The sequence below is a fragment of the Entelurus aequoreus genome, linkage group LG22 (assembly GCF_033978785.1).
Source record: "Entelurus aequoreus isolate RoL-2023_Sb linkage group LG22, RoL_Eaeq_v1.1, whole genome shotgun sequence".
Classification (NCBI taxonomy): domain Eukaryota; kingdom Metazoa; phylum Chordata; class Actinopteri; order Syngnathiformes; family Syngnathidae; genus Entelurus; species Entelurus aequoreus.
The window spans coordinates 38674348-38698574 of NC_084752.1; the positions used below are offsets into that span (position 1 = coordinate 38674348).

The following is a 24227-nucleotide window of genomic DNA, read 5'->3' on the forward strand; positions in this document are numbered from 1 at the left end:
TAAGGTTGTACAAGTGGTAGTGTGTGAAAGAAGGTTGGACAAGTGGTAGTGTGTGAAATAAGGTTGGACAAGTGGTAGTGTGTGAAATAAGGTTGTAGAAGTGGTAGTGTGTGAAATAAGGTTGTACAAGTGGTAGTGTGTATGGTGTGAAATAAGGTTGGACAAGTGGTAGTGTGTATGGTGTGAAATAAGGTTGTACAAGTGGTAGTGTGTATGGTGTGAAATAAGGTTGTACTAGTGGTAGTGTGTATGGTGTGAAATAAGGTTGTAGAAGTGGTAGTGTGTATGGTGTGAAATAAGGTTGGACAAGTGGTAGTGTGTATGATGTGAAATAAGGTTGTAGAAGTGGTAGTGTGTATGGTGTGAAATAAGGTTGTACAAGTGGTAGTGTGTATGGTGTGAAATAAGGTTGTACAAGTGGTAGTGTGTATGGTGTGAAATAAGGTTGTACAAGTGGTAGTGTGTATGGTGTGAAATAAGGTTGTACTAGTGGTAGTGTGTATGGTGTGAAATAAGGTTGTACTAGTGGTAGTGTGTATGGTGTGAAATAAGGTTGTACTAGTGGTAGTGTGTATGGTGTGAAATAAGGTTGTACTAGTGGTAGTGTGTATGGTGTGAAATAAGGTTGTACAAGTGGTAGTGTGTATGGTGTGAAATAAGGTTGTAGAAGTGGTAGTGTGTATGGTGTGAAATAAGGTTGTACAAGTGGTAGTGTGTATGGTGTGAAATAAGGTTGTACAAGTGGTAGTGTGTATGGTGTGAAATAAGGTTGTACAAGTGGTAGTGTGTATGGTGTGAAATAAGGTTGGACAAGTGGTAGTGTGTATGGTGTGAAATAAGGTTGTAGAAGTGGTAGTGTGTATGGTGTGAAATAAGGTTGTACAAGTGGTAGTGTGTATGGTGTGAAATAAGGTTGGACAAGTGGTAGTGTGTATGGTGTGAAATAAGGTTGGACAAGTGGTAGTGTGTATGGTGTGAAATAAGGTTGTAGAAGTGGTAGTGTGTATGGTGTGAAATAAGGTTGTACAAGTGGTAGTGTGTATGATGTGAAATAAGGTTGTAGAAGTGGTAGTGTGTATGGTGTGAAATAAGGCTGTACAAGTGGTAGTGTGTATGGTGTGAAATAAGGTTGTAGAAGTGGTAGTGTGTATGGTGTGAAATAAGGTTGTAGAAGTGGTAGTGTGTATGGTGTGAAATAAGGTTGGACAAGTGGTAGTGTGTATGGTGTGAAATAAGGTTGTACAAGTGGTAGTGTGTATGGTGTGAAATAAGGCTGTAGAAGTGGTAGTGTGTATGGTGTGAAATAAGGTTGTACAAGTGGTAGTGTGTATGGTGTGAAATAAGGTTGTAGAAGTGGTAGTGTGTATGGTGTGAAATAAGGTTGTAGAAGTGGTAGTGTGTATGGTGTGAAATAAGGTTGTAGAAGTGGTAGTGTGTATGGTGTGAAATAAGGTTGTAGAAGTGGTAGTGTGTATGGTGTGAAATAAGGTTGTAGAAGTGGTAGTGTGTATGGTGTGAAATAAGGTTGTAGAAGTGGTAGTGTGTATGGTGTGAAATAAGGTTGTACAAGTGGTAGTGTGTATGGTGTGAAATAAGGTTGGACAAGTGGTAGTGTGTATGGTGTGAAATAAGGTTGGACAAGTGGTAGTGTGTATGGTGTGAAATAAGGTTGTAGAAGTGGTAGTGTGTATGGTGTGAAATAAGGTTGTACAAGTGGTAGTGTGTATGATGTGAAATAAGGTTGTAGAAGTGGTAGTGTGTATGGTGTGAAATAAGGTTGTACAAGTGGTAGTGTGTATGGTGTGAAATAAGGCTGTAGAAGTGGTAGTGTGTATGGTGTGAAATAAGGTTGTACAAGTGGTAGTGTGTATGGTGTGAAATAAGGTTGTAGAAGTGGTAGTGTGTATGGTGTGAAATAAGGTTGTACAAGTGGTAGTGTGTATGGTGTGAAATAAGGTTGTACAAGTGGTAGTGTGTATGGTGTGAAATAAGGTTGTAGAAGTGGTAGTGTGTATGGTGTGAAATAAGGCTGTAGAAGTGGTAGTGTGTATGGTGTGAAATAAGGTTGTACAAGTGGTAGTGTGTATGGTGTGAAATAAGGTTGTAGAAGTGGTAGTGTGTATGGTGTGAAATAAGGTTGTAGAAGTGGTAGTGTGTATGGTGTGAAATAAGGTTGTAGAAGTGGTAGTGTGTATGGTGTGAAATAAGGTTGTACAAGTGGTAGTGTGTATGGTGTGAAATAAGGTTGTAGAAGTGGTAGTGTGTATGGTGTGAAATAAGGTTGTAGAAGTGGTAGTGTGTATGGTGTGAAATAAGGCTGTAGAAGTGGTAGTGTGTATGGTGTGAAATAAGGTTGTACAAGTGGTAGTGTGTATGGTGTGAAATAAGGTTGTACAAGTGGTAGTGTGTATGGTGTGAAATAAGGTTGGACAAGTGGTAGTGTGTATGGTGTGAAATAAGGTTGTACAAGTGGTAGTGTGTATGGTGTGAAATAAGGTTGTAGAAGTGGTAGTGTGTATGGTGTGAAATAAGGTTGTAGAAGTGGTAGTGTGTATGGTGTGAAATAAGGTTGTAGAAGTGGTAGTGTGTATGGTGTGAAATAAGGTTGTACAAGTGGTAGTGTGTATGGTGTGAAATAAGGCTGTAGAAGTGGTAGTGTGTATGGTGTGAAATAAGGTTGTACAAGTGGTAGTGTGTATGGTGTGAAATAAGGTTGTAGAAGTGGTAGTGTGTATGGTGTGAAATAAGGTTGTAGAAGTGGTAGTGTGTATGGTGTGAAATAAGGTTGTAGAAGTGGTAGTGTGTATGGTGTGAAATAAGGTTGTAGAAGTGGTAGTGTGTATGGTGTGAAATAAGGCTGTACAAGTGGTAGTGTGTATGGTGTGAAATAAGGTTGTACAAGTGGTAGTGTGTATGGTGTGAAATAAGGTTGTAGAAGTGGTAGTGTGTATGGTGTGAAATAAGGTTGTAGAAGTGGTAGTGTGTATGGTGTGAAATAAGGCTGTAGAAGTGGTAGTGTGTATGGTGTGAAATAAGGTTGTAGAAGTGGTAGTGTGTATGGTGTGAAATAAGGTTGTAGAAGTGGTAGTGTGTATGGTGTGAAATAAGGTTGTACAAGTGGTAGTGTGTATGGTGTGAAATAAGGTTGTACAAGTGGTAGTGTGTATGGTGTGAAATAAGGTTGTACAAGTGGTAGTGTGTATAGTGAAGTGTGCACTGTAATTAAGACAGGTGCTGGATGAAGAAAATGGAGTGCAGGCTCTTGTCGTCTGCGCTGCACTAACAAGGTCGTCAGGAGACTGAAGCACGGGTGACTTTGGTATGAACTTGGACATCTTTTGACCACCTCCAGCTCTGAGAACCTCAGGGAGTGGTCTCCTGCTGACATGTTAGAACCATATGAACCACCTCCAGCTCTGAGAACCTCAGGGAGTGGTCTCCTGCTGACATGTTAGAACCATATGAACCACCTCCGGCTCTGAGAACCTCAAGGAGTGGTCTCCTGCTGACATGTTAGAACCATATGAACCATCTCGACCTCTGAGAACCTCAGGGAGTGGTCTCCTGCTGACATGTTAGAACCATATGAACCATCTCGACCTCTGAGAACCTCAGGGAGTGGTCTCCTGCTGACATGTTAGAACCATATGAACCATCTCCGGCTCTGAGAACCTGGAGGAGTGGTCTCCTGCTGACATGTTAGAACCATATGAACCATCTCGACCTCTGAGAACCTCAGGGAGTGGTCTCCTGCTGACATGTTAGAACCATATGAACCATCTCCAGCTCTGAGAACCTCAAGGAGTGGTCTCCTGCTGACATGTTAGAACCATATGAACCATCTCGACCTCTGAGAACCTCAGGGAGTGGTCTCCTGCTGACATGTTAGAACCATATGAACCATCTCGACCTCTGAGAACCTCAGGGAGTGGTCTCCTGCTGACATGTTAGAACCATATGAACCATCTCGACCTCTGAGAACCTCAGGGAGTGGTCTCCTGCTGACATGTTAGAACCATATGAACCACCTCCAGCTCTGAGAACCTCAGGGAGTGGTCTCCTGCTGACATGTTAGAACCATATGAACCATCTCCGGCTCTGAGAACCTGAAGTAGTGGTCTCCTGCTGACATGTTAGAACCATATGAACCATCTCGACCTCTGAGAACCTCAGGGAGTGGTCTCCTGCTGACATGTTAGAACCATATGAACCATCTCGACCTCTGAGAACCTCAGGGAGTGGTCTCCTGCTGACATGTTAGAACCATATGAACCATCTCGACCTCTGAGAACCTCAGGGAGTGGTCTCCTGCTGACATGTTAGAACCATATGAACCACCTCCAGCTCTGAGAACCTCAGGGAGTGGTCTCCTGCTGGTGCCTAGAGTCAGGACCAAACACGGTGAAACTGTGTTTCAGTTTGACACTCCTGTCGAGGCTAGAACCAATTACCGTATTTCCTTGAATAGCCGCAGGGGCGTTAATTAATTTAAAACCTCCTGTCACACCTGCGTTTACCGGAAACCGGCGGGATGGCCGTGCATGCGGTAATTATTTTAAAACCTCTTCTCACTCCGGCGTTTACCAAAAGGAATCCATAAAATTTAGGCGTGCGCTTTGAGTGTGATGTAAGCATACCATCATGAAAAGCACATTTAATTAACAAAAACGTTATTATGGTCTTACCTGTACTTATAAATGGAGTCCATTTGCAGCTCCTTCTGACCAAAAGCATCGATAACTTGTTTATAGAAGTCTTCCTTATTTTCTTTCTTCAGTTATAAAAGTCTCTGTTTCGATGGAGATATTCCTTTAATTATTACCTCCTGCTTCGATTGAAAGTCCAGTTTAGAAAACTGTTTTATTTTAGATACCTGTATGTGATCCTCCAAGTTAGAAGTTCAGGCAGAGGGAAAAAATAAATCTCTTGCTGCGTGTGTTCACTTCTTCTGCAGTACAGGAAGTCGCAAGAAGGATCACTAGCGCGGCAGCGCCCTCTACCACCAGGAGGCGGGAGTGATTTAATGACTTATACAGTATTTCACACACGCAGCTACGGTATATTAATAAAACATAGCTGCTTACTGTTCTCTTTAGCATACTGTACCGGTATTCAATAGCTTGGACCTTAAATCCTACTGAAAAGCTCTTTATCTTTTTTCCTTTGTGCGATAGTAAACTACTGAAATCAGCTTCCTCCATTTTGAAAAGGAGGACAGATGCGTCACTCGTGACGTAACGAATTTGACCCGGTGGAAGTTCTAGCCATATGCTAAATATTTTGCGAAACGAGTTTGACCCGGCGAAAATTATAGACATGCGATAATAAAATTAATATTTTGCGAAACGAATTTGATCCAGCTTCAATAATAAACCGGCGATAAGGCCAAGCATGCGTTAATTATTTTGAGAAACGAGTTTGACCCGGCAGTAATTCTAGACGTGCGAATACTATATTCCCTGCGCCAAAACAAGGAAATACGGTATTCATGGTTACACTGTACCTTGTTATTGTGTTAATTATATTTAAATAACAATATTTTTCCGCTAATAGCTCGCTGGCAACTAGCTCTCTAATCACCAGCTGACAACTAATGCACTTTATGACTAGCTGGCAACTAACGTGCTAACGACTAGCTGGCAACCGGCACGCTAATCGTGAGGTGACAACTAGCACGCCAATCGCTGGCTGGCTACTAACTCGCCAATAGCTAGCTGACAACCAGTACGCCAATCAATAGCTGCAACTAAGGCACCAGTTGCTAGCAGACAGCGAACGGGCTAATCGGTAGCGGACAACTAGCACGCCAATCGCTAGCTGACAATTGACACGCTATTGACTAGCTGACAACTATCGCGCTAATGACTAGCTAGCAACTAACACACAAATGACTAGCTGGCAACTGGCACGTTGATCACTAGCTAACAACCAGTGTGGTAATTGCCAACTGGCAACTAGAGTGCCAATTGCTAGTTGGCTACTAACTCACCAATCGCTAGCTGGCTATTAACTTGCAACTTGCTAACTAACAACTCCTGTGCCATTTGATAGCTGCAACTAAGGCGCCAACCGTTAGCTGACAACTAACTGGCTAATTGCTAGCTGAAAACTAGCAGGCCAATCACTAGCTGACCACTGATGTGCTAAAGACTAGCTGGCAACTAACTCGCTAATGACTAGTTGGCAACTAACCTGATAATCACTACTATCACGATAATCACTAGCTGGCAACTAGCACAGTAATCGCTAGCTGGCGATTAACTCGCCAATCGCTAGCTGCAACTAGCAAGCCAATTGCCAGCCGACAAATGACATGCTAATGACTAGCTGGCAACTAATGCGCTAATGACTAGCTGACAACTGCAACGTTAATCGCTAGCTGACAACTAGCGCTGTAATCCCTAGCTGGCAACTACAGCGCCAATCGCTAGATGGCTACTAACTCGCCAATCGCTAGCTGCAACTAAGGTGTTAAACACTAGCTGACAACTAGCACGCCAAACACTAGATGGCTACTAACTCGCCATTTAAAGCTGCAAATAAGGTGCCAATCTCTAGCTGACAACTAACGGGCTAATCGCTAGCTGACAAATGATGCGCTAACAACTAACACGTTAATTCCCTGTAGGAAAACTACTGCAGTAATACCTAGGTGGCAATGTCAGCGCCAATCGCTAGCTGACAAATCGTGCTGGAGTCGCCAGCTGGCAACAAGAGCACTAATCCCTGGGTGGCAATTAGAGCACTAATCGCTAGCTATGTTAAATGCTAACATAAATATGATGACATGATAAATAATCATACTTGCCAACCCTCCCATTTTTAGCGGGAGAATCCCGATATTCAGCGCCTCTCCCGACAACCTCCTGGCAGAGATTTTCTCCTGACAAACTCCCGGTATTCAGCCGGAGCTGGAGGCCACGCCCTCTCCAGCTCAATGCGGACCTGAGTCTGAGTGGGGACAGCCTGTTCTCACGTCCGCTTTCCCACAATATAAACAGCTTGCCTGCCCAATGACTTCATAACATCTAGGGCTTTTAGAGAGTAGAGTGCACAACTGCGCACACAACAAAGAGAGGAAGCAGAAGAACGAGGAAATTACAGACATGGCGGCCGAAATGATATACTCATCATGAACGGAGAAGTTAAACAGGACAATACTGCCATCTAAAGGATAGCCACAGCAACACTGAAATTCAAGTATTATTTTTTTTTCTATGTAAATAAAATAAATAAATATATATATATATATATATGAAATATAGATGAAATACTCGAGTTGGTGAATTCTAGCTGTAAATAACCACACCCCCAACCACGCCCCCAACCCCCCACCTCCCGATATTGGAGGTCTCAAGGTTGGCAAGTATGTAAATAATTCATGTTATTAATTCAGCTACATGTTCTAGCTCAATGATCATGTGTATCTAAAGACATTTATATTTGTAGACTAATAACAGAAGAAATATACAAAGCTATATTTCAAAATGAGCAAAAAGGTGCAGTAGATTAATGGAGCCCCTGTTGAAGAGCTACTTGGAGGACATAAGAAAATAGTTGGTGAAGTGGCAGCAACAGCAAGTGGTTGTTGATGGAAGAAGAAAGCAGAACATGGCGACGCCCAGATAGTTTTCTAGTAGCTGCTGCAGTATTGATTGCTCTGGGAGACACTTAGCCACCAACACAGCATAGCATTAGTGTCCAACAGCCATCACATTTATGTGGAGGAGAAAGTGAGAATGAAAAGGAAGAAAGCATGGTAGGTGCTGATGAGAGGGTGTGGCGGTGGAAGAATGAAGAGGACAATGTGGCAGGCAGCAGGAAGAGAGGAGAGAGAGAGAGAGAGAGAGAGAGAGAGAGAGAGGAACTGGGAGGTAAGAAGAAGAAGAGATGAGATCCATTATCTCAGGGAAGGAGCAGCAGATGACATCACTGATGGAGGAGATAAGAGCAGCAGATGACATCACTGATGGAGGAGATAAGAGCAGCAGATGACATCACTGATGGAGGAGATAAGAGCAGCAGATGACATCACTGATGGAGGAGATAAGAGCAGCAGATGACATCACTGATGGAGGAGATAAGAGCAGCAGATGACATCACTGATGGAGGAGATAAGAGCAGCAGATGACATCACTGATGGAGGAGATAAGAGCAGCAGATGACATCACTGATGGAGGAGATAAGAGCAGCAGATGACATCACTGATGGAGGAGATAAGAGCAGCAGATGACATCACTGATGGAGGAGATAAGAGCAGCAGATGACATCACTGATGGAGGAGATAAGAGCAGCAGATGACATCACTGATGGAGGAGATAAGAGCAGCAGATGACATCACTGATGGAGGAGATAAGAGCAGCAGATGACATCACTGATGGAGGAGATAAGAGCAGCAGATGACATCACTGATGGAGGAGATAAGAGCAGCAGATGACATCACTGATGGAGGAGATAAGAGCAGCAGATGACATCACTGATGGAGGAGATAAGAGCAGCAGATGACATCACTGATGGAGGAGATAAGAGCAGCAGATGACATCACTGATGGAGGAGATAAGAGCAGCAGATGACATCACTGATGGAGGAGATAAGAGCAGGAGTTCAGGCTCTAAGATGGAGTGCAAGGTCAAATCACAATGCTGAAAGCACATACAGTGCAGGAGAGTCAACTGGCAGGAAGGTCATGAGGACTCGGAGCTTAGTGGATTCAGAATCAGTACTCCATTCAACAGCTTGGAGCTTAGTGGATTCAGAATCAGTACTCCATTCGACAGCTTGGAGCTGAGTGGATTCAGAATCAGTACTCCATTCAACAGGTTTCTTCTTCTTCATTCAAAGACATTCTCACAATGTGTTATTTGCTCCAATCATTGTAATGTAACCTTGTCCAAACAGGTTGCAAGTTAGAAAACGCTCCTTCTGCTTGCATGGCCTAAAAACATATATTTTTTAAATAGATTCTTTAAAAAAAACATTTAAAAAAAAAATGGACAATAAGAATCGCGATTTGAATGCAAGTCCATTTTTTAGCTGACAACCTCATTTAGAGTATTGTAATCACACACCTGTTGTAATCACACACCTGTTGTAATCACACACCTGTTGTAATCACACACCTGTTGTAATCACACACCTGTTGTAATCACACACCTGTTGTAATCACACACCCGTTGTAATCATACACCTGTTGTAATCACACACCTGTTGTAATCACACACCTGTTGTAATCACACATCTGTTTTAATCACACACCTGTTTTAATCACACACCTGTTGTAATCACACACCCGTTGTAATCACACACCTGTTTTAGTGGCCTGATTTTTACACATTACTAAATAACTAAATAACCCCGTTTCCATATGAGTTGGGAAATGGTGTTAGATGTAAATATAAACGGAATACAATGATTTGCAAATCCTTTTCAAGCCATATTCAGTTGAATATGCTACAAAGACAACATATTTCATGTTCAAACTCATAAACTTGATTTTATTTTTTGCAAATAATCATTAACTTAGAATGTCATGGCTGCAACACGTGCCAAAGTAGTTGTGAAAGGGCATGTTCACCACTGTGTTACATGGCCTTTCCTTTGAACAACACTCAGTAAAGGTTTGGGAAGTGAGGAGACACATTTTGGAAGTGGAATTCTTTCCCATTCTTGCTTGATGTACAGCTTAAGTTGTTCAACAGTCTCCCTTCTCATATTTTAGCTGGCACACATTTTCAATGTCTGGACTACAGGCAGGCCAGTCTAGTACCCGCACTCTTTTACTATGAAGCCACGTTGATGTAACACCTGGCTTGGCATGGTCTTGCTGAAATAAGCAGGGGCGTCCATGGTAACAACATATGTTGCTCCAAAAGCTGTATGTACCTTTCAGCATTAATGGTGCCTTCACAGATGTGTAAGTTACCCATGTCTTGACCACTAATACACCCCCATACCATCACACATGCTGCCTTTTACACTTTCACCCTAGAACAATCCGGGTGGTTCTTTTCCTCTTTGGTCCGGAGGACACCACGTCCACAATTTCCAAAAACAATTTGAAATGTGGACTCGTCAGACCACAGAACACTTTTCCACTTTGTATCAGTCCATCTTAGATGAGCTCAGGCCCAGCGAAGCCGACGGCGTTTCTGGGTGTTGTTGATAAAACGGTTTTGGCCTTGCATAGGAGAGTTTTAACGTGCACTTACAGATGTAGCGACCAACTGTAGTTACTGACAGTGGGTTTCTGAAGTGTTCCTGAGCCCATGTGGTGATATCCTTTACACACTGATGTGGCTTGTTGATGCAGTACAGCCTGAGGGATGGAAGGTCACGGGCTTAGCTGCTTACCTGCAGTGATTTCTCCACATTCTCTTTGATGATATTACGGAGCGTAGATGGTGAAATCCCTCAATTCCTTGCAATAGCTGCTTGAGAAAGGTTGTTCTTAAACTGTTCAACAATTTGCTCAGGCATTTGTTGACAAAGTGGTGACCCTCGCCCCATCCTTGTTTGTGAATGACTGAGCATTTCATGGAATCTACTTTTATAGCCAATCATGGCACCCACCTGTTCCCAATTAGCCTGCACACCTGTGGGATGTTCCAAATAAGTGTTTGATGAGCATTCCTCAACTTGATCAGTATTTATTGCCACCTTTCCCAACTTCTTTGGCACGTGTTGCTGCCATCAAATTATAAACTTAATCATTATTTGCACACAAAAATAAAGTGTATGAGTTTGAACATGAAATATGTTGTCTTTGTAGCATATTCAACTGAATATGGCTTGAAAACGATTTGTAAATCATTGTATTCACTTTATATTTACATCTAACACCATTTCCCAACTCATATGGAAACGGGGTTTGTACATACTTGTCTTCATATTTCAATTCCCACCTCCTATTGATGTAGTTTTACATTTCTTTTTCGTTTTCACTAAATAAGCGCTTTTCACTTGCAACTTTTAAAAACAGTGCATTTGTAATAAGAAACAGTTCAATAACTGGAACATGGATGCTCTATAATTACATCTCTGGATGAGGTGGCTGGCTGGAGTCAGACACATTTTACAACTGTCTGCATTACTTTATTTACAATAAATACATCAATTATCGTTTATTGACTTTTACCGATCGATTTTATAATCGTCCATGTCCGAATTGCGATGCATCCAAAATATTTTGTGGAGGCTCAACTCAATGATTGATGTTTACATTGTGTCTTCTGGGGAACTATGCTTCACTGTTCAAACTTTTTGATTTACAAACCATCAGTTTGTAAATAGTGGTTCCACAGTACATTCCTTTAGGGGAGCAAGACATCCCCAACAGCAGGTTTGTGTCCACGGTGCTACTTTTGTGCAGACTAAATGACAGAAGGTTACTTTCATGGCTATGTCACAAATTAGACAAGTGGTTTAGTTTGCAGCTTTTTAAGATCCCATGTCGTACTATTTTCCAAACATTTTAAGTAAGCCTCAAGAGGTCCCACAATACTGTACATACCGGCCAGAAACTAGCCATAATGCTGCAATTTAGACACTTTCAAAGTGCTTTAAGTAAGCTCTACAGCAGACCTGGGCATTCTGCGGCCCGCGGGCCACATCCGGCCCTTTGTGCGTCCCTGTCCGGCCCGCGTGAGGCCAATCATAAATTACAAAATACATTTAAAAAAGTATCTATGTCGAGTGTGCAATACAACGGTGCTGCTTTTGTTTTGAAAATCGTTATTTGTATTACTTCCGTGTGGACATATGCGCGTGCGTGATTGTGAGTGAATGTGAACAGCTGCAATCACAAATTACAAAATAAAGTTGAAAAAACATCTATGTCGTGCGCGCAATACAACTGTGCTGCTTTTATTTTGAAAAGTGTTATTTATGGGCGTGTGTCCGTGTGTAACCTGTGAGTGAAGGTGCACATGCAGCGACAAGTGATGCACGGTTTACACCAGAGACGCTAAAAAGAGAAAAGTTGATGAGAAATGGCGTGTTTTCAACAAGACATGGACTGCCAAGCAACGTTCCCTCTAAGGTGCGCACCTGCGCAATTGCGCACTGCTCAAGCGTCCTCTGCGCACAGCAAATATATGCCGCGCACCAAATCAAATCCCATCTGAATTCTAAACAAAATAAACATATTTATTCTGTGTAGTTTTGCAATGCAACTTTGAGTGACAGTGACAACAAGCGGCCCTAACGGTGTTCGTCAACACCGTTCAATTGAACACCGTTCAATTATTGTAACGTCTATCGAGATGCTTCGAGGCCAGGAATTATATCCATCACTTTATTGAGCAAAACTGTTTATATTCGGCCATAACCACACCAAAAACATGAGTAAAACACTTCTATCTCGAAAAACTAGTCATTTTCTGCCGTACAAACCAGGCCAAAAGCAACTTGTCATCTGTCACCAACACGCACACCACTAAACCACTGGTGCGTTTATGGCCACACAAAAAGTCGGACAACTCAAACACCACACAAAGTTACACTATGACTCCTCAGTCATATGTGTGCTTATTTTACTGTCATTTATTATTAATGTTAATTTATTTATATTAATCATGGAATGCTGTTACTAGAGAAAGTTACAGGAATGCACACTTCATCCTATGCTTACATTTCATTGTGCAACATGAGGATGTTTAAGGGGAACTAAATGTGATCTCTGAAAGGGGGACAAATGATTTCCATAGCAGTGCTTTTGGTATTAAGTTAGGTTAAATTAAAGTATTATTATTATTATTATTTATCTTACGGCATATATCAAAAATAATATTGAGCAAAATGTAATTGAAATATTGTCGATGTGGCCCTCCAGCAGTGCTCGGGTTGCTCATGCGGCCCCCGGTAAAAATTAATTGCCCACCCCTGCTCTACAGGGACCAAAGTGTTTGTGTTTATGTAGCTTTAATGCTAAAGTGCTGTGTCTAAAAAGAGTATGCTGCTCCAATATTGTGCACATGATCCACTTTTTGCATCTACACTGTAACTGTCCATACATCACGTACAACAATGCATCATTAAAAAGAGGAGCAGGAGGTTAGCAATGCTATTATGACCACATGAGCGGTGTGCTAACTTTAAAGTCACATTCTATTAGCAACACCATTCGCCAAAGAAAAAGGCTTGCAGCTCCCACCTTTGTAGCGGACTGACCAATAACTGATAGAGCGCCAGGCTTTATTTTAAGATGTCCTCTGCTAAGTGGCAGGTGCGTAGCTGGGGGGGGGGTCATTTAAGGGACGGGTCCAGGTACGTAATTACAAAGTCAGGTTTGCAACTTTTATCAACAATAACCAGTGGTAGGAGTTGTATACATTTATTTAGTTATTTTTAAGATTTGGTCATATTTGTTGGGAAATGCTACGAACGTAGAGAATGGATTAGTCTTGGCTCATTTTCAGCCCAATACATAAACTGCTGACAAAATGTATTCACATTTAAAGGCCTACTGAAATCTTTTTTTTTATTTAAACAGGGATAGCAGATCCATTCTATGTGTCATACTTGATCATTTCGCGATATTGCCATATTTTTGCTGAAAGGATTTAGTAGAGAAAATCGACGATAAAGTTCGCAACTTTTGCTCGCTGATAAAAAAAAGCCTTGCCTGTAGCGGAAGTAGCGTGACGTCACAGGAGCTAGTATTCCTCACAATTCCCCGTTGTTTACAATGGAGCGAGAGAGATTCGGACTGAGAAAGTGATGATTACCCCATTAATTTGAGCGAGGATGAAAGATTCGTAGATGAGGAACGTTACAGTGAAGGACTAGAATGCAGTGCAGGACGTATCTTTTTTGGCTCTGACCGTAACTTAGGTACAAGCTGGCTCATTGGATTCCACACTCTCTCCTTTTTTTATTGTGGATCACGGATTTGTATTTTAAACCACCTGGGATACTATATCCTCTTGAAAATGAGAGTCGAGAACACGAAATGGACATTTAAAGTGACTTTTATCTCCAAGACAATACATCGGTGACACACTTAGTTACTGAGCTAACGTGCTAGCATCGTTCTCAAATGAAGATAGAAACAAAAGAAATAAACCCCTGACTGGAAGGATAGACAGAAGATCAACAATACTATTAAACCATGTACATGTAACTACACGGTTAAAAATTCTCAGCCTGGTAAGGCTTAACAATGCTGTAGCTAACGACGCTAAGGCTAATTTAGCAACTTAGCAACCGGACCTCACAGAACTATGTACTCTCTCCTTTTTCTATTGTGGATCACGGATTTGTATTTTAAACCACCTGGGATACTATATCCTCTTGAAAATGAGAGTCGAGAACGCGAAATGGACATTCAGTGCCTTTTATCTCCACGACAATACATCGGCGAAACGCTTTAGCTACGAGCTAACGTGATAGCATCGTGCTTTAACTGCATATAGAAACAAAAAAATAAACCCCTGACTGGAAGGATAGATAGAAAATCAACAATACTATTAAACCGTGGACATGTAAACAGGTTAATGCTTTCCAGGCTGGCGAAGGTTAACAATGCTGTGCTAACGACGCCATTGAAGCCTACTTAGCAACCGGACCGCACAGAGCTATGCTAAAAACATTAGCTCTCCACCTACGCCAGCCAGTCCTCATCTGCTCATCAACACCCGTGCTCACCTGCGTTCCAGCGATCGGCGGAAGGACGAAGGACTTCACCCGAGACGTAGGAAGTCAAGGTGAGGTCGCCGGCTAGCGCGTCTGCTCTCCAACAAAGTCCTCCTGGTTGTGTTGCTGTAGTCCGCTGCTAATACACCGATCCCACCTACAACTGTCTTCTTTGCAGCCTTCATTGTTCATTAAACAAATTGCAAAAGATGTCCAGAATACTGTGGAATTATGAAATGAAAACAGAGCTTTTTGTATAGGATTCTACGGGGTACCATAACTTCCGTTAAACTGACTTCGTCACGCGCATACGTCATCATACCGCGATGTTTCAGCCGGATATTTCCCGGGAAATTTTAAATGTCACTTTATAAGTTAACCCGGCCGTATTGGCATGTGTTGCAATGTTAAGATTTCATCATTGATATATAAACTATCAGACTGCGTGGTCGCTAGTAGTGGCTTTCAGTAGGCCTTTAATTGGATTGAATTGCATTTAAAATAGAAAACTGCAAAAAGCAAATTAGCTGCATAATCACCTCAGTTGATCTAAAATGTGCATTTAATGGCGGCTGCTGCTCTGGGCTTCAATGTACTGTTTTGCTGGGTCATTTTATCCCTCTCCTGAGAACATCTGACAACAGATTATAGACAGCGAAGATGTCTAAAAATACAGAAGTTGTAACTGTGTGGCTCTCAACAAAGTCAGACGCTTCCCTTCCCTCTCCTGCTTTGCTTCTTTGTCTCGTCGACCTATTTTTGCACAGCTCTTCAAAATGGAAACGATGCAATTGATCAAGGCGCCTCTCAACGACGTTGACAAAATCATCTCAAGGAGAAGCTGTGGTTGGGGGGAACCTGTCGGTCCTGATGGAACACCAGTTGCTGGACACCATGGACTCTGGAGAAGTGGAGTGTTGTGTGTCTGTCCTGATGGAACACCAGTTGCTGGACACCATGGACTCTGGAGATGTGGAGTGTTGTGTGTCGGTCCTGATGGAACACCAGTTGCTGGACACCATGGACTCTGGAGATGTGGAGTGTTGTGTGTCGGTCCTGATGGAACACCAGTTGCTGGACACCATGGACTCTGGAGAAGTGGAGTGTTGTGTGTCGGTCCTGATGGAACACCAGTTGCTGGACACCATGGACTCTGGAGATGTGGAGTGTTGTGTGTCGGTCCTGATGGAACACCAGTTGCTGGACACCATGGACTCTGGAGATGTGGAGTGTTGTGTGTCGGTCCTGATGGAACACCAGTTGCTGGACACCATGGACTCTGGAGAAGTGGAGTGTTGTGTGTCGGTCCTGATGGAACACCAGTTGCTGGACACCATGGACTGTGGAGATGTGGAGTGTTGTGTGTCGGTCCTGATGGAACACCAGTTGCTGGACACCATGGACTCTGGAGAAGTGGAGTGTTGTGTGCCTGGAGATTCTTTCAGTCCAAAACGTTGAAGACATCTACCTACTCGTAACCATGGTAACAGAACATCTGCTGATTGGAGTGAGCGTTGCACTGCTGTATCGACTAATTGGAAACACGCTGCAGCCATTTAAAGGCACCCCACAGCTGCCACATATAATTGAAGGATGGGCAGAGTGGTGGGCACTCTGGCTTTTGTGGCTTCTGGACTAAATCGAAAACTGGATAACATCTTGGAAAAGCCTTCTGTCCTGCAAGGTGAAATTATGATCAATTTGATAGTCAAAATGGCTACACACAAACCATAGGGATGTGTTTGTACGCCCCAACCAGAACAATCCTTAGCTACAATTTGGCTCCCTCTGCATTGTCCTAGACTAGGGTCATGCAGTAAACACCCCAGTGAGACCATTGCAGCGAAAGACGCTCTAAAACCCTTCCCCCTTCTTCAAAGACACCTGACTCTGTTTTGTGATGCCGAACGGAGCAGCGACTTCCAGGGCTACGGACAAACACGCTCCAACTACAACTACTACACAAATATGCACACAAACACCCCAACCCCATGCGGTATGATGGACTATTTGCTTATTGTTGCTCCTCCTCCCCGCAGATTTACATTTACCTTTTCATGGAGCGCCACCATAGTGGCGACCCATCAGTCTTCCTGTTCTGTACACCCCTCAAACTGTATTTCGTATGTCTGTTCTTGGACAGGTTGTACTGAAAATGGTAGTGGATTGAAGGGAAGTGAATTATATTTACATAGCACTTTTTTCCTAGAGACTCAAAGCGCTTTACATAGTAAAAGCCATTATCGTCATCTTTAAAGCTCCATTTAAAGCAGTGTGAGTGGCACTGGGAGCAGGTGGGTCAAGTGTCTTGCCCAAGGGCACAACAGCAGTGATGAGGATGAAGGAAGCAGGGATCCACCCGAGAGCCCTCCAGTTGCTGGCACGCTCGCTCTACCAACCGAGCCATGCCGCCCCAAAGCTAATGTTGTCTTTCTTAAGTACAACGACAATAAAGTTCTATTCTGTTCATATGAAAATATATTGATCGGCAAATAGGGGAGTAAGTCAAGAGTGGTGACCATCATCAGTGTGTGTCAACACAAGGCAAGCATGTTGTGTTCACACCAGTGCTATTGTGCAACAAAGCCTTTGTGTGGACACACAACTGTACACGTTGCACTGTAAAAGGACTTCTTCTAGTTCCATTCGGTCACTTTGGGATATTTCTAGAGCAGTCCGTTTTAAAATAAACAACAGATGAAAGCCTTGAAAGCTGTGTGACAGACATTGAAGAATGTTCTCTTTGCTCATTCAAAAGACAATTATTTGTTATTCTACTTGGAATATGTTCACTAATTCGGCAAAACAATACTGAGTTTCCCCAAAAAATTGTCTAAAAATATTATGAAAGTAATTAAAAACTACTTCAAGCTTTAATGATTTCCTATGCCAATTATATGTAGGGTGTTTTAACCTTAAAGGCCAATATGTTTACATAACTAGTTCTGTGGGGGGCAAACTGTGCTGTGAGATACAGTCTGGTGTGCCGTGGGAGGTTATCTAATTCATCTATTTGGGTTAGAAATATTTATTGCAAACCAGTAATTATAATCCGCAAATGTGCCGTTGTTGAGTGTCGGTGCTTGGCAGAGTAACCGTGTAATACTCTTCCATATCAGTAGGTGGCAGCAGGTAGCTAATTGCTTTGTAGATGTCGGAAACAGCGGAAGGCAGCGTGCAGGTAAAAAAGTGTAATGCTTAAACCAAAAATAAACAAAAGGTGAGTGCCCCTAAGAAGAGGCATTGAAGCTTAGGGAAGGCTATGCGGAACGAAACTAAAACTGAACTGGCTACAAAGTAAACAAAAACAGAATGCTGGACGACAGCAAAGACTTACTGTGGAGCAGAGACGGCGTCCACAAAGTACATCCGAACACGACATGGCAGTCAACAATGTCCCCACAAAGAAGGATAAAAACAACTGAAATATTCTTGATTGCTAAAACAAAGTAGATGCGGGGAATATCGCTCAAAGGAAGACATGAAACTGCTACAGGAAAATACCAACAAACCAGGAAAAGCCACCAAAATAGGAGCGCAAGACAAGAAGTAAAACACTACAAAAAAGGAAAACAGCAATAAAGTTTAAATAAGTCATGGTGTGATGTGACAGTACACCTACTTTGAGACAAGAGCTATAGTGATGCATGCTAAGCTATGCTATGCATGAAAAGCTCTGCTCTTTTAATGTCTTTAATGTCCTTTGTGTTCCCCTCTTACACACTTGTAAGAGGGATGTGTGCTATGGCGAAGAGTTGTTTTTTCCCTTGGCCTCAGCCTGGACCCCCTCTCCAGGGGTCCAGGCTGAGACTGATTTTTTTTCTTCCTCCCGCCCTCCCCCATTGTTTATATCACCTTTTTTGTAAGGGGCGCCGGAAGTTGGCAGACCCGTCAGCGATCCTGTTCTGTCTCCCTGTAATGTTTGATCCTGTTCTGTCTCCCTGTAATGTTTGATCCTGTTCTGTCTCCCTGTAATGTTTGATCCTGTTCTGTCTCCATGTAATGTTTGTCTGATCTTGAATGGGATTGTGCTGAAAATGTTAATTTCCCCTCGGGGATTAATAAAGTATTTCTGATTCTGATGCTTGGTTATGTTTTAAAGTCATATCCAACAATTGCGATGACGACTTTTTACTGTCAACTGAGTTTGGTTTGTAGTGATGTCTGCTGGTGGTGTGCCTCCGCATTTTGTCAACGCAAAATATGTGCCTTGGCTCAAAAAAGGTTGAAAAACACTCCTTTAGATGATGTTCTACCGACCATCTTCAAGCCTTTTCAGGATGCGCCATTTTGTGGGCGGTCTCAACTACGTGCCTCCACTTCGACTGCATCTTCTCTCCGCCATTCATGTTGTTAGGGCTTCCATGCGGAGTCTACTGACAGATTACATATCAACTACACGCTACTTTGTATCAGGAATGGCAACATTGGAGGATGCATGTGCATGTACAAGCCAGTAGGGCTGTGAATCTTTGGGTGTCCCATGATTCGATTCAATATCGATTCTTGGGGTCACAATTCCATTCAAAATCGTTTTTTCCCAATTCAACACGATTCTCGATTCAAAAAGGATATTTCCCCGATTGAAAAGGATTGTCTATTGATGGAATACATAGATTTGAGCAGGATCTACCCCAGTCTGCTGACATGCAAGCAGAGTAGTAAAGCTTTTATAATTGTAAAGGACAATGTTTTATCAACTGATTGCAATAATGTACATTTGTTTGAACTATTAAATGAACCAAAAATATGACTTATTTTATCTTTGTGAAAATATTGTACACAGTGTGTTGTCAAGCTTATGAGATGCCATGCAAGTGTAAGCCACTCTGACACTATTGTTCTTTTTTTATAAATGTCTAATGATAATATCAATGAGGGATTTTTAATCACTGCTATGTTGAAATTGTAACTAATATTGATACTGTTGTTGATAATATTCATTGTTTCACTACTTTTGGTTGTTATCTCGTTACCCTGCGTAATGACAATAAAGCTGATTCTGATTCTGATTATTGCACTTCTGAGTGTTGCTGGGTCGGCTTTGCTTTTGGAATTGGATTGCATTGTTATGGTATTGCTGTGTATTGTTTTGTTGGATTTAGGACTGCAACTAACGATTCATTTGATAATCGATTAATCTGTCGATAATTACTTCGATTAATAATCGGATTAGAGACAAACTACATTTCTATCATTTCCAGTATTTTATTGAAAAAACCCAGCATACTGGCACCATGTTGTGGACATTGGGGGTGCAGCATACAGCAATAACAACACAGAACTGTAACTGAACTGGATCAGATATTGTACACGTTTCTGTTGTGAATAATAAAGGATTCATTTTAGGCTGCCTCTGAATAATAGCATGAAATATTCCAGCACCTTCATAACTTTTAGTTATACTAAAGCGTCACTCAAATCTAAATATATTTATATAGCTTTATCGGGCCCGGCTACATTGATCCATTATGAAACCAACCTGAGATATTTCTCTCCGTTACGTTTATTTTGAAATTGGTAAGCGTGCGTTTTCTCTCTCAAAACGGAGTCAAATGTGCCGGAGACACATTATCAGCCCCGCGTTGCAACAAAGGCATAACTTTAAAGTTACTCACAAAAAAGCTGAACTCATGAATGCTTGTTGCCACTATGAACTTCAAAAGTTACGTACTGTGAGTTCTTCCCTTCATCCATGGCTTACAACATGTTTCCTTTTCAGGTGCTCCTGAAGCAATGTTGTACTTCCGTGCCATTTTGCAGGAAACGCTCTTCTTTGAAGTCTTTAAAGTGAAGTGTTCCCACACTTTTGACCACTTAGGTCGTACACTTTTCTCCATTACAGCAATAACCTCAAGATGTTTCTCCGCTAAACTATCCGTACTGTTTTCCTGCGCCATTTTTCCAATGTTTCCAGCAAAGGAGACGGCGGCGTCACGTGAGCTGCACATGACACATGATTGGCTAGCTTACCTCCACCTCATGAGACGTAGCCTCAGCGCCGCCCTGGCGCTGTTTTGTACTTATTTTGATTATTGTTTCTCAGCTGTTTGTAAATGTTGCAGTTTATAAATAAAGGTTTACAGTGTTTCCCATAAACTGCCAAGATACCTGTGGCGGTGGGGGCGTGGCTATGGGCGTGGTCACCATGACATCGAGTAATTTGCATAATTTACTACAATGATATGATTTTCTCTAAAAAGGCTAAAAAAATGTATACTTACTAATTAATAACAGTTTTGTTTTAAACGTCCATCCATCCATCCATCCATTTTACAATATAATTACAACACTTTATATACATATTTATATACAGATTTGAACAATAAGTTATTCACTTAAATATATTTATTAATTGTGGTTCTTACAAAAAATATATCTTATAAAATATAAAAGCTAAAATGTCTCTTAAAGCTCTGCCCCTTTAATGAGTGCATACTAAATAATTTAACTTTAGCCTACTACTACAAGCATATTATTTACCAGCAACATAAAGTGAAACAGAGGCAGAGGTGTCCTGCCACAGTCAGTAACAAATAAACAGAAAACAGTAGTGGCCAAATACAAATAAGGCAACAAGAGAAGTATCCTACACTTCTCTTTTGTAAAGTAAATCTGAACAGCCTGTATGGGCATCTACATCAACTATATGATTTGCCTGAGAAGCTGGACAGGACAAAAAAAATAAAATTTAAAAAATTTAAAATTAAAAAAAAATATTTTTTTTATTTGTGGCGGAAGTAATTATTTTGTGGCGGGCCTCCACAAATAAATGAATGTGTGGGAAACACTGGTTTATAAAAAATAAAATAAAAATAAAAAATATTTTCAAAAAAAAGCCTCCGCGCATGCGCTTAGCATAGTTCCAACGAATCGATGACTAAATTAATCGCCAACTATTTTTATGATCGATTTTAATTGATTAGTTGTTGCAGCCCTAGTTGGATTGATTAATTAAAAAAAAAAAAAAATTATTATTATTTTATTTTTTTTAAATAAATACATTTTTAAAAATCTATTTTTTAAAAATGAGAATCAATTCTGAATCGCACAACGTGAGAATCGCGATTCGAATCGATTTTTTACCACACCCCTACAAGCCAGTCTGCCCCACAACAAAAAGAGTAGATGGCGGACTCGCGCAAAGCACTTTGGGTAAATGTCTACCACATATGGAGGTATCGGCTGACGTCACCCTTGTAGGGGAAAAAAACCTCACAAATTGGGCAAATTCCAAATTTGGAGGAAGCATGAAATGCCTCTGGGACTTATGCAGATCCAAAATACACAGACAGGTAGCAATAAGTGACAACAATTGGCTTTAAATCCATCATAAAGGAATATAGTAATGTCATGTACTTCATCCACAAATAGGAAGGCTAGCTAAGGAGATGTTTGACATTTCAACACAACAAGGTGACACTAAAAGGTGTCACGCCCTGAACGCGCTATAGTGCTGCTAGGCAGGCACTTAACTGTCAGCTTTACGCCTAATATTACATTTCAACACAATCACGTGTTTGTTATTGCTTCTTTTTTGTAGCCAAGTTGCGGCTATGCTGCTAGCTAGCCGTGTTAGCCAGTTAGCTAGGAAGAAGTGTCAGGATGGACACGTGGTCAGGTGCAGCTAGTGCCATCATCAAGGTGACGCCATCAAAACACAAACCTTTGTTTCCTTCATGTCTTGAGTGCCGCCATCAGGGTACCACTGGACACGGACCACGCCACGACCCAGAGGCCGACTGCCCACTGCGCTGTCTGTGTCCGAGCCTACCGGGACACGTCCGCCTCCGCCTCCGCCTCTCCCTCCGCCGTCGTCAAGGTCCGAGTCCGAGGTAAAGTCCTCCTCGCCGTGGATCATCCGCACCAGGCCGAAGCGGACGGAGCCTCGGTACCTGCCGGAGACCAAGTCGTGGGAGAAGAGCAGCCGCTGGGAGCCGTCCGTGGCCGGGGACAGGGCCATGGATGCGGGCTCCGAGCCCGGACTGAGCGCGGGAGACAGGGCCGGGACATTGACCGGGGAGGTTACCGTCGAATCCGGTGCTGAGGGTTCCGCCATAGCCGCAGTGATGCTGGGAGGAGAGGAGGACCAACTGACACTGTGCGGCGAAATGACTGCGAACTTGCAAGCAGGGAGGGCACGCAGAGTTGACGTCATGACGTCATCGCTGCGTCAGCACCGCCGCGCTGGTCCTAACATGGCAGTCTAAAAAGAGCTCACAAACGACGGGCAACAAATTGGGAAAGGTACAATAATGAAGAAAAAGGGCATGAATACTCCCTTCTTTCCAAACAAAACAGTACAAAAGCAATAAAAAGAAAGGCACATTTCAAGAGTAATATATCGTACGGCCATTGGCCAGTCATTTAATGTTCTATTCGTCAAGAGAAATTGGACTCGTCCCGGATGTATCCCGCCTTCCACTCGAACGCAGCTGGGAAAGGCTCCAGCCTAAATGACCCCAAGAGGGACAATCGGTAGAAAATGGATGGATGGCAATAGAAATTGAAAAATGAAAAAAAACGAGTAGTTTATTTTAATTTAATTTGAAAAAATCTAAAAAAAAGTACATTGAAAAACAACGCCATATTAAAACGGTTAAATTTGTATTTTGCATTTCATACAACAACAAAATCCCCCCAAACAATAGAAACGGACAACAGACCAAAACGGATGTTGTTTTCGTATTCTGACACCGGTAGTTTTTTCTTTCAAAGTAAAAGCGGGGATATTACCGCACCCGTGTGCTTGTTTAAAGATGTATTTAGAGTCCTACACAGAATTTATTTTAAACATGGCACAACGAGGACTTAAATCTACAGAAATATTTGCCTACATATCACACGAAAGTGGAGGCAAAAAATGATTCAGTATAATCGCTACTTCTTGTTCAGTCTGTTTTTTTAGTTGTTGATATGTACTTCGAAATTTCTGTAGAAGTCAGTCTTCATTCACCAAGTCTTTATATCAAAACATAATTTCTCTGTAGGCTCCAAATACAGTTTTAGACGGAGTCACAGGCACAAGGGTAATTTTGCCATGCTTTTACTTTGAAAATAAATAAAAAACTTCTGGTATGTGCAAATGAAAACACATCCGTTTTCTACCCTAAGTCGTTTAACCCCTTAAACGAATAATTATTTATCTTAAGCCCCGTTTCAGCCACACTAAACCATCTTTTAAGGTTCCCCTCCTCAGACACATTTTTACACGGGTAAGTCAGCCGTGTATTTCCGGTGTTGTACCGAAATCTGTTACCCATCGGAATTTGTAACTCCAGGGGGCGATGTTCCCATGGCGTTTGTTTGATGGTTAAACGGCAAGCCCAAGGAGGAGGAGAAGAAGAACGCTTGCGTAAATGGCGTAAACTATCCTTAATGCTGAAACGTCAGTTGTCAGAATTTCAGCATTAATAAATTACACATATTCTGGAAATCAATGACTTACTTTCATTATAGTATGAGTCCATTGTATCAGCTGTTATGTGTAATTTATTAATGCTGAAATTCTGACAACTGACGTTTCAGCATTAAAGATAGTTTACGCCATTTACGCAAGCGTTCTTCTTCTCCTCCTCTTTGGGCTTGCCGTTTAA

The 24227-nt window shown here is 42.0% G+C and overlaps 1 protein-coding gene across 3 annotated transcripts in view; it reads right to left on the reverse strand.

Annotated features, from left to right (window-relative positions):
- The window catches only part of ube2o (ubiquitin-conjugating enzyme E2O), a 64839-nt gene extending 41785 nt beyond the window's left edge, over nt 1-23054 (reverse strand). Inside the window, exon 1 of one of the 3 annotated variants that reach the window (XM_062033152.1) lies at nt 22298-23054. In XM_062033152.1, the coding sequence (XP_061889136.1) occupies nt 22298-22789 (492 nt within the window). In that variant the 5' untranslated portion in view covers nt 22790-23054. The remainder of the gene's footprint in view (nt 1-22297) is intronic. The other 2 variants (XM_062033150.1, XM_062033151.1) reach the window with 2 other exon arrangements.
- Nucleotides 23055-24227: the final 1173 nt, after the last annotated feature.